Source organism: Marmota monax, unplaced genomic scaffold (genome assembly GCF_021218885.2).
Source record: "Marmota monax isolate L192 unplaced genomic scaffold, Marmota_monax_Labrador192_F-V1.1 WCK01_AAM20220418_F8-fsc00288, whole genome shotgun sequence".
NCBI classification, from domain to species: domain Eukaryota; kingdom Metazoa; phylum Chordata; class Mammalia; order Rodentia; family Sciuridae; genus Marmota; species Marmota monax.
This window is the reverse complement of record NW_026693586.1, coordinates 853,108-867,117: the sequence shown is the minus strand read 5'-3', so window position 1 is coordinate 867,117 and position 14,010 is coordinate 853,108. Positions and strand designations below refer to the sequence as shown.

The 14,010-nt window shown below is 36.0% G+C and overlaps 1 protein-coding gene across 1 annotated transcript in view; it reads left to right on the top strand.

Moving 5' to 3' along the window:
- The window catches only part of Mtmr9 (myotubularin related protein 9), a 43,675-nt gene extending 36,015 nt beyond the window's left edge, over positions 1-7,660 (top strand). The window contains exons 9-10 of the mRNA XM_046459314.1: positions 239-390; positions 2,902-7,660. Of these exons, the coding sequence (XP_046315270.1) occupies positions 239-390; positions 2,902-3,065 (316 nt within the window). The 3' untranslated portion in view covers positions 3,066-7,660. The remainder of the gene's footprint in view (positions 1-238; positions 391-2,901) is intronic.
- Positions 7,661-14,010: the final 6,350 nt, after the last annotated feature.

Genomic DNA, 14,010 nt, shown 5'->3' with positions numbered 1-14,010 from the left:
ATAACCTGATTCTGGTTTTGTCTTTTGCCTGTTTCTTGGAGGCCTGTAAAACAGACTTTGTTTTGTTGAGAGTTATAATGCTGATGGAATTTTATGACAGATATTTTTATTTTACAGTATTTTATTTCTCTACTAAAGGTCTTGTGTTCTGCCTTCTATTGTACAGAGCAGACAAATTGTCCTATTAAGAGGAACATTTCATAGTGATTGTTTGATGGTGATTTTCTTTCTTGATCAGATGTAAATTGAAGCTCCAGCAGAAAACGATGTCTCTGTGGTCCTGGGTCAATCGGCCCAGTGAGCTGAGTAAGTTTGCCAATCCTCTCTTCGAAGCCAACAACCTGGTCATCTGGCCTTCGGTTGCTCCACAGAGTCTCCAGCTGTGGGAAGGTAAACCATTCCCTTTGCTGACTAACCACTCCCAGATGCTCTCCCGGCTGCCCAAGAGCTTGTGCTGCTGTGCCTGGATGGGGTCTTCAGGCCTGTTTGTCATTGTTACTGTTACTAAGTGGTCTCTGATTAGTCATCTTATCACATTTTTTCTAGTCCCCATTGGAGAAATTGAGAGTGATGATACACTGCTGTATTTATTTCTTGTTCTGTTTTCCCCAGATAGGAAAATGCATTGCTTTTGCATAACAGAGGTTAAGTAGGTAGTTGGATATGAATAAATTATAAGCTGTTTTCCCTTTTATGCTGTTATTATGGTAGGTTCCTGTGTAAATGCTATCAAATGGTTTTCATTCATTCCAGTAATGTCCTATAAATAGACACAATACCATCAGTGCAGAATTGCAGACATCTCATTGTTCATATAGAACAATAATCCACGCTCAGTTTTTACATGTATTCTAAAGTAGGTTATTTACATATACTAATTTTTCAGACTACTGAAGCTCATCCCCTTAAATAGCAAAGCTTATTCTGAAAAAATTACCAAAAGCTATCTAAAATATATTAGCTGTTCATCAAACAAAGGCTGTAAAATACCATTTAATTTCTTTGTAATCATTTGAAGACAGTAAGCACATCTTTATTCGTGTACATATTAAGAGTGATAAAGCTTAAGATACAAGAATAGCAGCTATTTGGTGAATCAGACTAAATTACCATAAATGTCAGTGATTATACCATATTCTAATGTGTTGTATCTTGAGGGCACTTTGCATGTGGAGAGCTGTTTGCCCTTATACAGAAGGTCTTAGATGGTTTGCCTTCTTGGTCAGTTTCTACCTCCTCTGAATGTCAGCGCTGTGTCCTCTCCTTGTGGGGCAGCCATCTCAGCATGTGCCTCTAATCCCTCCTGTCCAGGCATCCCTGGTTGGGAGTTGGGGAGATGGCTTCATGAAGTCTCCAAGCTCTCTGAGGCTAGGATTCCAGGCACTGATTTTGGGAAGGCCTTTTGGCTGCTAGGAAAAGAACTTCTTTGCCTATTTTTTTGTGGACAGTCACAGGAATAGAATAAGTGATCCCTTAAGTGAAAGATTACAGCTTTAGTTCCTGTTTAAAGACTTTAGGACAATTTATCTAAAAGCCACTGTCATGTTTAATCACCGAAGAAGCTAGCTTTTGGGGAGAAAAGCCAACTTTGTGAGTTGGATGTCCTGAAGTGTTATTTAACTAGTTTTAACCAAGCCTCATTGGGATTTAGAGATTAGTGGTAGAAGGAAAATTTTGTTGTTACATGGATGAATTCCTGCTACTCCATTAAGAACAGTCCCAGTATGTGTTTAGTGCTTCCTCAACTCAGGGCTGGAAGAAATAAATGCTGTATTAGGTTAGATATTATGATAGGTTTAGAATAATTGTGTGACAGAAGAAACAGTGTAGGTCAGTTAATCTTTAAGCGTTGGCTTTCTTTATCTATGGTTGCACATGCACAGAGGTAACCAACCATAGGTTGAAAATAGTTGGAAAAAAATTGCATCTGTACTGAACATGTAAAGTTTTTCCTTGTTGTTATTCCCTATAACAACTATTTACATAGCATTCACATTGTATTAGGTATTATAGGTAATCTAGAGAAGATTTAAAACATATGAAGGGTGTGCACATATTATGTCATTTACATTAGGGACTTGAGCATCCGAGGATTTTAGTATCCAAGGGAAGAGGATGTCTAGAACCAGTTACCCTGCTGATACTGAGGACTATAAATCCTTTTAGTCTGTAGTAAAAGGGTAATTATTATTTGACAAGGGAAGCAATTATGCCTCTCAAATACTGGGGGAATGAGAGGAGAAGAGCACACGCTGTGCTGAAGTTGAGGCAGCAACCCATGTGGGCTCTGCTTTTGCCATCACTGTCAATTTCCAGTGAAAGAGGTTTCACACATGTAGGAAATCGGGCCAGAGTAAACCCTGTGAGTGTAAAAATAAATGATTTGCATCGTGAAACTGGGAAGTTTGTGGCATTGTTATCAGCTTCTTTTCTTGAATATATCACAGAACACTACTTTACTCTCTTTGAGAATTTTGTGGAATTTTTCTGAAGAATTAGCATGTACATAAAAATAGTGAATTATTAGCTATTGTATTTAATTGGATTCTTTCAGTACCTCAAGATGCCTGTATGTTTTAGAATATAATAAACATGTGCTGGGGTTGTAGCTCAGAGCTTGCCTAGCACATGTGAGCCACTGGATTTAATCCTCAGCACCACATATAAATAAATAAAATATAAAGTAAAGGTATTCTGTTCATCTACCACCACCACCACCACCACCACAACAACAACAACAACAAAAACCAAATTAGATCTTGTTAAAAAATAAACAAAACAATATGTGTTGAAGAAAAAATGTGCAGTATAATACAGGGAATTATCTATTATCCACTAACATGGTGTTGATCCATTATTTTTTTCCCTTCTGTTTTTCCACTCATGTGGAATTTTCAATAGGAATTTTCCTACGTTGGAACCGATCCTCCAAGTATGTGAATGAAGCATATGAGGAAATGGTGAACATCATTGAGTACAACAGGGAATTACAAGCAAAGGTCAACATGCTGAGGAGGCAGTTGGCAGAACTGGAAACAGAGGATGGACTGCGGGAGAGTCCCTGAAAGACCCCCACCATCCTAAGGACCTTCAGGGCCGAGTCCTCCTCTTCCCCTCTCTTTCTGCAGTTCACTTGTACTTGATAGCCTTCAATTTAAGGCTTTGGACCCCTCTGATGTCATGCTCTCTCAGCACTGTAGAAACCACACCCACTATGATCACATTGCTTTGGAAACCGGAAGGAGGTCCCATTTTACATGGGATCAGTGACCTGTTTAATGGCATTTGTGTCACACATCATTTTACCAAAACTCTCCTCCTCATCCTGTTTCCAAACAGTACTCCAGACCAGTTGAGGGTATGATGAAATCTCTTTAGGGAATATTTGGTGGATTAATAAAAGAGTCAAGCTTTTTAGCACTCTTGGTATAGAAATGTTTTTTAAAACTGAAGTGGTTAATAAAAAATTTTGTTTAATATGCTATTTCCATTATCTTTGCAACATAAAATGACCATTCTCTTACAATTTTAGACTAACAAATTTGAATTCATTCTCATTCTGGATTGTCAAGAAAGGAAAGTTGGAATACTTGTTCAAGGTACCTTCTTTCTGTAAGGGCAACAGGTATGGTCATTTGATTTTTGCATTAAGAAGAATTAAATTTATTTGAAGAGCAGACACTAAAGTATGTGCAATATAGAATTCAAGTAGGAATTTGTTATTAAGAGAGAACTGTTACTATTGAATTTGTTTTTCAGGTCTCTGACCATGCATATAAAATGTGTATCAAATACTGGATATAAAATTAAATCATCATTTAGAATAAGGTGAATTTGTTAAGATTAAGCTACAAATATGGTTTCCTTAAACCAGAGATGCACTGCCCTTGTCAGAAGTTCTAATTGCACTGTTTTATATGTGTATGTGTGCGTTTATTTTATTTTTAAGTATTTTAAGCATTTACTGGGACTATGGTTGTTAAAACTTTCTTGTTGGCTAGAGCCATTCGCAAGTTTATCTTGACTCCACTAATTTGCCCAATATGTGTTAGGCAAACATAATTTAACTGAAGGAGGAGATTTTTTTTTTTAATACGATGCAGCTCTGTTTAAACTTCAGAAGCAGTTCTGAAGTGTCTCAGTGTTACAGAATAGCAGTGGCCGTGCTCCTGCTCTGCATCTTGGTTATAACTGCAGCTCTGAATGTTTGTGGTTCAGTACTGTCCAGATGTGTTTCTATCTAGTGGCACTGCTCATGGTAACAATACCGTCCGTTCTAGTTTTCCTTTAAGAGGATATTTGGAGAGTAATACCGTTTCTACACCATCTGTGCATATGATTTCAGTAGTAACATGGCTTTGGACCCTGCTGCAGAGTTAGGTATTGAGGTAAAAATACAACTTTCAAAAATATACTCTTGCAAAATTTATGGCCACATTCAGGAGCCTTAGAAAGTGGCAGATGCTTTCTGTCTTCAAATTCCCAAACTTCCTCTTTTTCGCCTTTCTCAGACTTGTACAAAAGGCTGGATAACCATCAACAGTCAAATGGTCTAGGTAAGTTTGCCTGCCTTCTTCTCTAAGCTCAGTTTTATTCTTGGCCTATTTTCTTGACTGTAGTCATGATTCCTGGGGCATTGACACCTTCACAAAAGACTAAGGGAAGGAGCTTTAGAGGTGTTCTTGCTGCCCATATCTCCATGTTCTATGAAATGTCTGAGTTTCGAAAAAGAAGAAACAGCCTCACTTTTTTATGGATCCTCAAAATTCCTTTTGTTTGTGCAGCTAATCTTTTTGTCTTCTCTTATTTTTGTATGAAAAAAGAGCCCTTTTCTTTTCAACTAATGGACTGATAAGGAGAACCATCTGGAGATTTCCTTAGTGATTTTTTTAGAAACAACTTCCACTGCTTATGCTGATCAGCTGCAGGGCTTCCATGGGTAGCAACTTGGAAGGGAATTGTTGTTGGGCTTGGTCATGGGAAACTCACAAGCCATCAGTTTACACCTGTCTTCCTGATGAACACTTGATGTGAGAGCCATAGACAGTAATAGCCTAGTATTTCAGTTTTTTTTTTTTATTTCTCCTGTTGAGACAGGATAAGTTTGTATTTTAAAGTTAACTTATAAATAGGGATTAACCAAACCTCAGATCTGTTTGCAAGTTGTAAAAATATATTTTGCTATAAGTGCACTTTCAAAAAGGTCACTTAATAATGTAAATATTACAGTTTCCCCAAACTCAAGAACCCTGTCAAGAACAAGTGCATCATCACTATAATTTGAAGAGGGGTTTCTAGCAATACTATGAAGTTACTGCCCTTGGGTGAGGAGAATAAATTACAATGGATACGCTCATGAAAAAATACTTGTTAAGCATTAGGTCTGGAGAGTTGCCTTTGGTGAATATGGCTTTAAAAACTTGAATGAAAAGGTTGGTGACAGAATTAGTAAGCAAGCAGATGCCCTGTATGAGCCAGATATAATCAAGTGTGAGGTGATCAGTCCACATACGTTAGTCGTCACTCTTCTTCTGTAGAGAGGTTGGTTGACAGCGGGAAATGTTTCATAGAGTAGATCCCCAAAGATCATCTTCAGAAATACAAAGGACTACAGTCCTTCTTCAGTAACACCAAGGATCCTGAGATGTAAGCTAATGATTTTTTGAAAATCAGAAGAATATATTTACTTGATTATATAAGAAACCTGAAACTTTTTAGTAATTGGATTGATTAAAATTTTTGTTTTAACATTAAATGGAAAGAAAAGCAAAATAATAAAATCCATTAGCTTTTAAACAACTTATAAATATATTTTATTTCTTAGAAAAATTAGGCTGTCAAAGTAGAATTTTAAATGATTTTTGAGCAAACTTGCAAAGATAATGATAGATTCATTGAAAATCCCATATAGAGGATTTAAAAACTTTTCTTTGACCTCCGAGGCCTGATTAGAGGTAGGATCTCATTGCCTTTCATTTTAAAGATGAAGTTTAGTGGGATTTTATTTAGTCGTTGATTTAGTCAGTAACTGGCTTATGTTAAATAAAGTCAATATCATGGAAAAGATTTAACAGTTTCTTAAAGTGAAAACATTTTGCTGCCTTTGAAAGATCTGATTAAAGACAGAACTCTGGTAGTTTTCTGGCTTCAGGAATAGCTGTTGTACTTGTCAGTCTTCAGAAGGTCATCAGGTTCAGTTATCATCAGACTTAATCTGAGGCAAAGGTTTTAACATTTGTCCACTTACAATTTACTGAATGAAAACTACACAAGGATACTGTGGACATTCTTTGTTAGAAAAGTATTTCCTGGATAGGGAGTGGGTAATTTTTAGAATAGCTGCCCTCCTGTTCTGGAAACTTTGACCTTCACCAGGGAAGGATGGCATTACCACATTGGTACAGGTTTGTGCCACACCTCAAGATGTAAGTCAGTTACTTCTCATTATTTAACAAGAAGACAAACTGCCTCTCCAGAGCTGGTATTGTAAGTTATTACCAGATAGTATTTTTATGTTTTTCACCATCTTAACAAAAAACATTGAAAGACTGATTTCTCCATTTATATTTATTCTTAGATGATATAAAATGCTAAATTTATTATATTTGATTTTTAATTTTTATTTTTTTTTTAATAAGACTACTTCTACCTACGCTCAGGCTTTATAATCCACTCTCCACAGCATCTTCTTCCATGATACTGATAGTCCCGGAGGAGATCCTCCGAAATTCTAGCCCTAGGTTTTAAAATTTCTGAACCTTTACCTAAATTCTCTTTTAAGAAACCTAATGCCCTTACTCATGAACCACACTGGGAACAGTAGTTTGAGCTTACTTTAGTGGAAGAGAACATAGCTCACTGTAGACACTACATTGTCTTGATGAGAGCTGACTGACTTTTAGAGCCATTCTGTTCAACCATCTGCAAATCTAAGGATTTTATGTGTTTGTGATTTGTAATAAGATTGAGTTTTGCAACACTGCCTGTGTCTGTCGGGCCAAGACATTTGCTTCACTCTGAAAATGCACATCTTTTTAGAGAAGTAAATTCTGCACAGATACACCCCGATTCCCGTGGTTTAGAACCCATATAGATCTATTACCATCTACACTAAAAATATTGTACTTGCACAACTTAGTTTATTTAAAAAAAATGTATTTCTAACAATAGCCGGGTATTTGGATTGTACTCTTGATATATTTGAATGTGACTCTTGGATTTAAGTGCACTATTATTCATGTCTTACACAATAAAATTGCACTGTATGGCGAATGTGTTTATAAAGTTTGCTTTGCTAAAACCTCAAAGTGCTGTAATGTACAGGTTTCCATGTTGTGAACCTGTCTCTATCTAGTCTGAGGGGAAAATTCTGAACTTCTGTAAGTCTGTGTAACACTTTGATATTATTTGTCATGTTCACCAAGTAATAAGTTCATGTATGTCCTCGAACTGGAATCAGTCACCTTGAGTTGGTTGGTTTGTCAGGCTTGGTTTACTGAATCAAGAAACAGTCTTGTCAGTGTGGCACTGTTCTCAGTCTGTAATATTTGTCTGTGGTGTTCTCCCTCTGCCCGAGAGGAGTGTTGCGCAGATGCTGGTGTTAAATTTCTATAGACAATGGTAATAAAATCTGTATATGTTCAAAAGCTGATAAATTAAATTCGTAGGCTGATTTTGATTTTTGGATATATTTGTGAGGGTCTTGACAGTGTTTCAGTTAAAATAACTATTTTTGATCATGTTTTGAAATAATTGAAATCTGCAAAAAAGTTATAAAATAGTACACAGTGATCTCCCATATACTGTTCACCTAGATTGAATGATTGATATTGACATTTCTTCAACACTCTTTGTGTGTGTGTATTACTACTATTTACCCTTCTAAATACTTCACAGGTATTTCCCAAGAATTAGTAGTATATATCATACATAGTATTCTCTTAGTGTGTATTAATATAAATAAATTAATTAGAGGAAATGGAAACCTTTCCTTAACATAAACTGCCAATTATTAAATGTAGAAATAGTGATGAAATTAGAAAGTCACTGTTTGGAAATCATCATGGTAATAATTGATTTAAGCAGTACCATCAATGAATGGAAACTAGCAGTTGCAAGTTTGTAGAGAACAGAATAGGAGAGCACCTTATCCAAGCAAAAGCTAACATTACCAGTAGTGAGACACACTGACATTATCTGAATTCTAATGAACAACTGAGAACACAGCATAATTTTTGGAGGAAAAAAAACACGACCTATGAGAGGCAAATGTAAGTACAAAATGAGTGGTCTGCATTCTTGAAAAAGAAAAAAAAGTCAAGCTTATGGAAGAAAAGAAAACTGATAAACTTTTTGCAAGTTTGAAATTGTTTCTAATCAAAGCCCAAACTGAACATACCAGCTGATATCATACAAAGCGTTTAAAATAAAGCAAAATGAGAGTCAAAACATTTCAGCTACTAATAAATATCTCCCGAACAAGTGAAACATCAAGCAGAAGAAAACTCTCATATTCCAAATACCTTTAAACAAAACCATCAAATAAGAAAAAAATTCTCAAATGAAAATTGCAAAATTCAGAACAGAAATAAACCAAGGAGGAGGAGGAGGAGGGAAAACAAAAGAGCTGATGGATAAAGACAAAGTCATCTTAAAGATGAAGATGAAATTGAAAGGTGCCCAGTGGAGAACAGCTTCAACTGAAAATTATTAAATGGAACTGAAGAGCATGAAAGCCAGGAGAGTGAAAGATGAAGTAAACAGTAGTGCTAACTTAGGAAGAATTGGAGTGCCCAATGAAGAATAACAATGGAACAGAATTCCCAGACATAAAAATTTGAGTGAAATTGGATCTACATTGGCCAATTCTAAAACATATTCTGGTAAAACTATTAGATTTAAGTATGAGGAAGAAAAAAGTCTTTAGGGTCTTTGACCAAGAAAGACTTTAAATCAGATCACCATTAGAGTGCTCAGTAGCATGCAAAGTAAGATGATAAGGATATCACCATTTTTGAGAAATGCCTGCCCCTAGAGTATGAGCTAAAGGTTTTGTGTGGAAAGTGGTGACAGTGAATAGGAGAGCAGTGTCTGAAATTGGGGTCCCTGATGACTTCATGGCTGTGGCATGCTTGGTGCCACATAACAGTAACTTTAAACAGTGGGTTTTCTTGAGAGCTACACAAAACTCCTAACATTGCACATTGCAACTGTAGTATGTAACTGAGAAATAAACTGCATAATATTGCTAACTCTGTAACTTTCATGAATACAAACAATAATGCTTGCATAGTCTTTAACCTTATTAGAGACATATGTAATAAAGATTACTGGAGTAATTCTTTAGACCTCTTCTTCATCAGAGAGCAACACTGCACCCACTCCCAGGCGTTATCTTCAAAAATCTGTGTACATGAGTCTTTATTTTTCTAATCTCCCATCCTCCCTCACTGGAACCTGCTAGATTGGCCATGCTGTTCACTGCAGTTGGTGGCCTGAACAGATCCACAGGGTAACTATTTCTATCTCAGATGAGGAGATCCTCCTTTTAGGCATGCGCCCTGTTAGCCAAGAAAAAGCTTCAAAGCAAGGAGGTGTGGGGTGGGCATTCAGAGTTGGGTGTAAAACATGGCATTTACAGGATCCAAAGAGAAGGATCATCGTGTGTCTATCCTTATAGATAATTAAGAAAGGAGGTAGTACTGTTAGAAAAGCACAGTTTTTGTGGTTTTAAAACTTTATTACTGAAACTACTGTGACCAATGCAGCCAAATTAGCAGGTTCCTGTAAGAGATGATGAGAGATTAGAAAAATAAAGACTCACATATGCAGATTTTGAGGATAACAGCTGGGATTGGGTGGAAAGCTGCTCTCTGATGGAGAAGCAGGTCTAAATTATGCCAGCAATCTTTGTTATATATCTCTCTAATCAGATTAAAGACTATGCAAGCATTATTCTTTATATTCACGAAAGTTAGAGAGTTAGCAACATTATGCAGTTTATTCCTCAATTACATACTACAGTTGCAATGGGTGATGTCAGGAGTTTTTGTCTCTCTCAAAAAAGTCCATTGTTTAAAGTTACTGTTATGCAGGCAGATTCAGGAGCAGCAGAGCTGGTGAAACATTGTGGTTGTCTAGCAGAGGAGTTCCTTGATTCCCAGGAGCTGTGTGCCTGAGATCAAGGCAGAGGCTGGTAAGACTAGCACAGAGCCTCCTCATGCAGGGTATTACCATAGCAATTAGGCATTCTGCACCTTTGCACTCCTATCATCGCACATTGCAACTGTAGTAAATTTTCCCAGGCACCAAGCATTCCATAGCCATGAAGTCATCAGGGACCCCAATTTTAGACACTGCTCACCCATTTACTGTCACCGCTCTCCACAATTTTGTATTCAGCCAATCTGTACTTTAGAAGTCACACTCATTAAACATGCAAACTCAGGTGATGCTGTAGTTAAGTTTGTTTTCTGTGAAGTCAGTGGAAGGTTATTCATTAACTAAGAAATGAGAGTGGTTGTGGAATATTGTAAGCTTAAGAATATTCAAGTTAAAGAATAAAAAGGAAAGGATGGAAGAGCAGCATGTATATCATATATTTTGGCAAGGCAAAAATATTGCCATTTTTATAATAAAAAAGAATAAGTTCATAGCTGTCTTTAACAGGTGGGATCAAGGTATCATTTAAGCCTAACAAATCAACTTGTAGAAGATTAAGTGTGGGAATTATAAACAATATTTAAAGACACCTCCAGGAAAAATAAAAATATTCAGGAAATTAAAACCAAAACCGCTCTGAAGATACAACATAAAGTAGATACAATGATATACACAGTCAAAACAATTGAATCTGAACATTAGTCAGATCAATAAATGTGAACGGGTTTGATTCATCTATTTAAAGATTGTCAGGGCTGGGGAGGTAGCCCAATGGCAGAATACAAGGTTTAGTCCTCAGTACAGCAAAAAAGAAAAAGTCATCAGGTTGGCTTATCAATCCAAACCAAATTCTGTATCATATGCAAGAGAGAAAGTGACAGAGATTTTTAGAACAAAGGGATGGTGTACCAATCAGTTTAATATACAACACAGTTACAGTAATCAAAACTGTGATACTCTCATAAACAGATATGTGGGTTAATGGAACAGAATAGAGTGTTGGGAGAGATGTCAGAGATGATCTTTGACAAGGATTTCAAGACCACACAATGGGAAAATATGATAGTCTCTTCAAATGTTGGGAAAACTGGCTATCCACATGCAAAAGAATGAAGTTGGAGCCTTACCTTATACCACATAGGAAAATTGACTCAGAATGGAGTAAAGATCTAAATGAATGAGAAGCTAAGAAGAGGATATGGGAAAATCTAAATCCTAACCCTAAGCATAACCCGATTACAATTGGATTTGATCGTGTCTTGGATGTGACACCAAAGGACAAGAAGCAAAATGAAAAATATGACTATGTCAACCATTTGAAACTCCTGCACATCCGAAGAAACAGCAATGAGAAGGCAATGTATAAAATGTAGGAAAACGTTTACAAATTGTATCTGTTAAAGAGTTATAATCAAGATTATAAGAATGTTTCTTCTACAACTGAGCAACAGCAACAAAACCTGATTTTAAAATGGGCAAGGGACTTGAGAAGACATGTTTCTAGAGAAGAAGGGATGATGTATATGAATCAACAAATGTGAAAATATACCAACACTAATCATTGTAAGTCACTAATTAATGTAAGTCAGAATCAATGAAATATCACCACAAACCTATTAAGATAACAAGTGTTGATGAAAATGTAGAGAAATTGGAAATCTCATATCCTGTGGTAGGAATGTAAACTAGTACAACAGCTGTGGAAAATAGTATGGTAGTTCCTAAAAAATTTTTAAAAATAGCGTAGGATTCAGCAATCCCACTTCTAGGTTTATATCTGAAAAACTTGAAAGCAGAGTCTTAAGGAAATATTTGCACACTATGTTTATTGTAGCACTGTTCATAATAGCCAAGAGATGAAAGACAACACAAATGCCATCAGTGGGTAAAGAAAATATGGCATGTACACACAACAGAATATTGCTCAGTCTTTAAAAGGAAGGAAATTCTATCATGCGCTATCACATGGATAAAGCTGTAGAATATTATACTCAAACAGGCCAGTCACAAAAAGGAAATGCTGTATCATTCCACTTACATGAGGTATCTAAAGTAGTCAGACTCAGAGACATAACAAAATGGTGGTTGCCATGGGCTTTAGGGAGGGGGAATAATTTATTCAGTATGTGCAGCATCAGTTTTGCAAGATGTAACCATTCTAGAAATCTTTTGCACCATAATATGAATATTACTAACAATACTGAACAGTATACTTAAAAATTGTTAAGGTGGTATGTTTTGTGCTTTTTAACCATGATTTTAATTTTTAAAATTTAAAAATAGATGTTGCATATTTTAATATAACTTTACTTTTCAGCTTAAAAATATTTTTCATCTATTTTCCTGTTCTGAAAAAAAAAAGCAAAACATTTTAAGAATGTTAGACCCATTTAAAAAAGGGGTGAGTGACATCAGCAAAATGGAAGAGTAGCAGATCCAACCTCTCGTCTCAACAGAAAACAAAAACAAACAGAAATGGTTAGAACCCAGTTTTCAGAACTCTGGAAAATAGTCAAAAGTTTATAACAACAAGCAAATACTTAATCAAAAACACTACTTGAGAGGAACGCTTCTTGGCATTTTCCTTGTACTTGCTCCCACTCCCTCTTTAACATAGTCATAGTCTTGAAGCAGCAGCACCAGCCAGTGTTTCCGTTGTGGCAGCCTGGTTCTGGTTCCAAAGGGATCAGAGCATATTTTTTATTCACAAATTATTGCTAATGTCTGTTAAGTTGTCTAAGGACTACCTGAGGACTGATACAAATAGCTCATTTCTGAATCTCCTAACTCAAAACTCAGATTGGAAAGGTGCATTTTCAGTATTGCTCAAAAATATTGGAAGGAAAAAAAACAAAAACCCTGCAAACACCTGTGGACCTGTGGCAAATATAGTCAAGACACATAATAGACTATCTTGGGCCTGAGAGAGAAAGCTAGGGGAAATTCCTTGGCAAATTAAGACATTCAAAACAACTCATATATTCAGGGAAGTTTAGAAGGACATGTACATTACCCAGGGAAATACATGCTCAGAAAAGCACTGAGAAGACCTTAAGCTTTTGCTTAGGGGTGATCTTTAAGTATAGTGCAAGCCTGGTTAAGTGCTGAAGGAGGACCCTACTATAGAACTGCTACAAAGATTAGAAGAGGTGTTTGTGTGTTATTTTTTAAGATCCTAGAATGCAAAGAAATCTGAAACATGCACATAAACTGAAGGAACAGAGATTTGTGTGACCATATATAACATGGAATACAGTATTTACAAAAAATAGTTTGGAAAAGTAAACATGGACTACTGCAGCCTTCAATAGTAATAATAATTATTATTTGAAAGTAAACATAGTAAACCACAACCTTTAAAAAAAAAAAACCGACAAACACGGGAAAAGGTGAAAAATCTAATTTCCAGAGTTACCATAGTAATAGTCAAATGTCCAATTTTCAACAAAAAATAAGGAAAGTATGCACACAAAAAAATAGGAAAGTATGGCTCATTCAAAGGTACAAAAATAAAAAATAACTATCCTTCAGGAAGCCCAGACATTGAACGTACTTGACAAAAAGCTTTCTTGCATATGCTTGAATAGTTAAGGAAAGCATGGACAGAGAACTAAACAAACTCAATAATGTTTCAACAAAATGAAAATAGCAACAAAAACAATTATAGAAAAGAACCAAATAAATCCTGCAGCTGAAAAGCAAATGAGATGAAAAATTCATTAGAAATGTTCAACAGAATATTTGATCAAGTAGAAGAAAGGACCAGTAAACTTGGAGAAAAATCAAACAATCTGGAGAATAGAAAGAAAAGGGATGATGAAAAGTGCATAGACCTAAGGACCTTTGGGA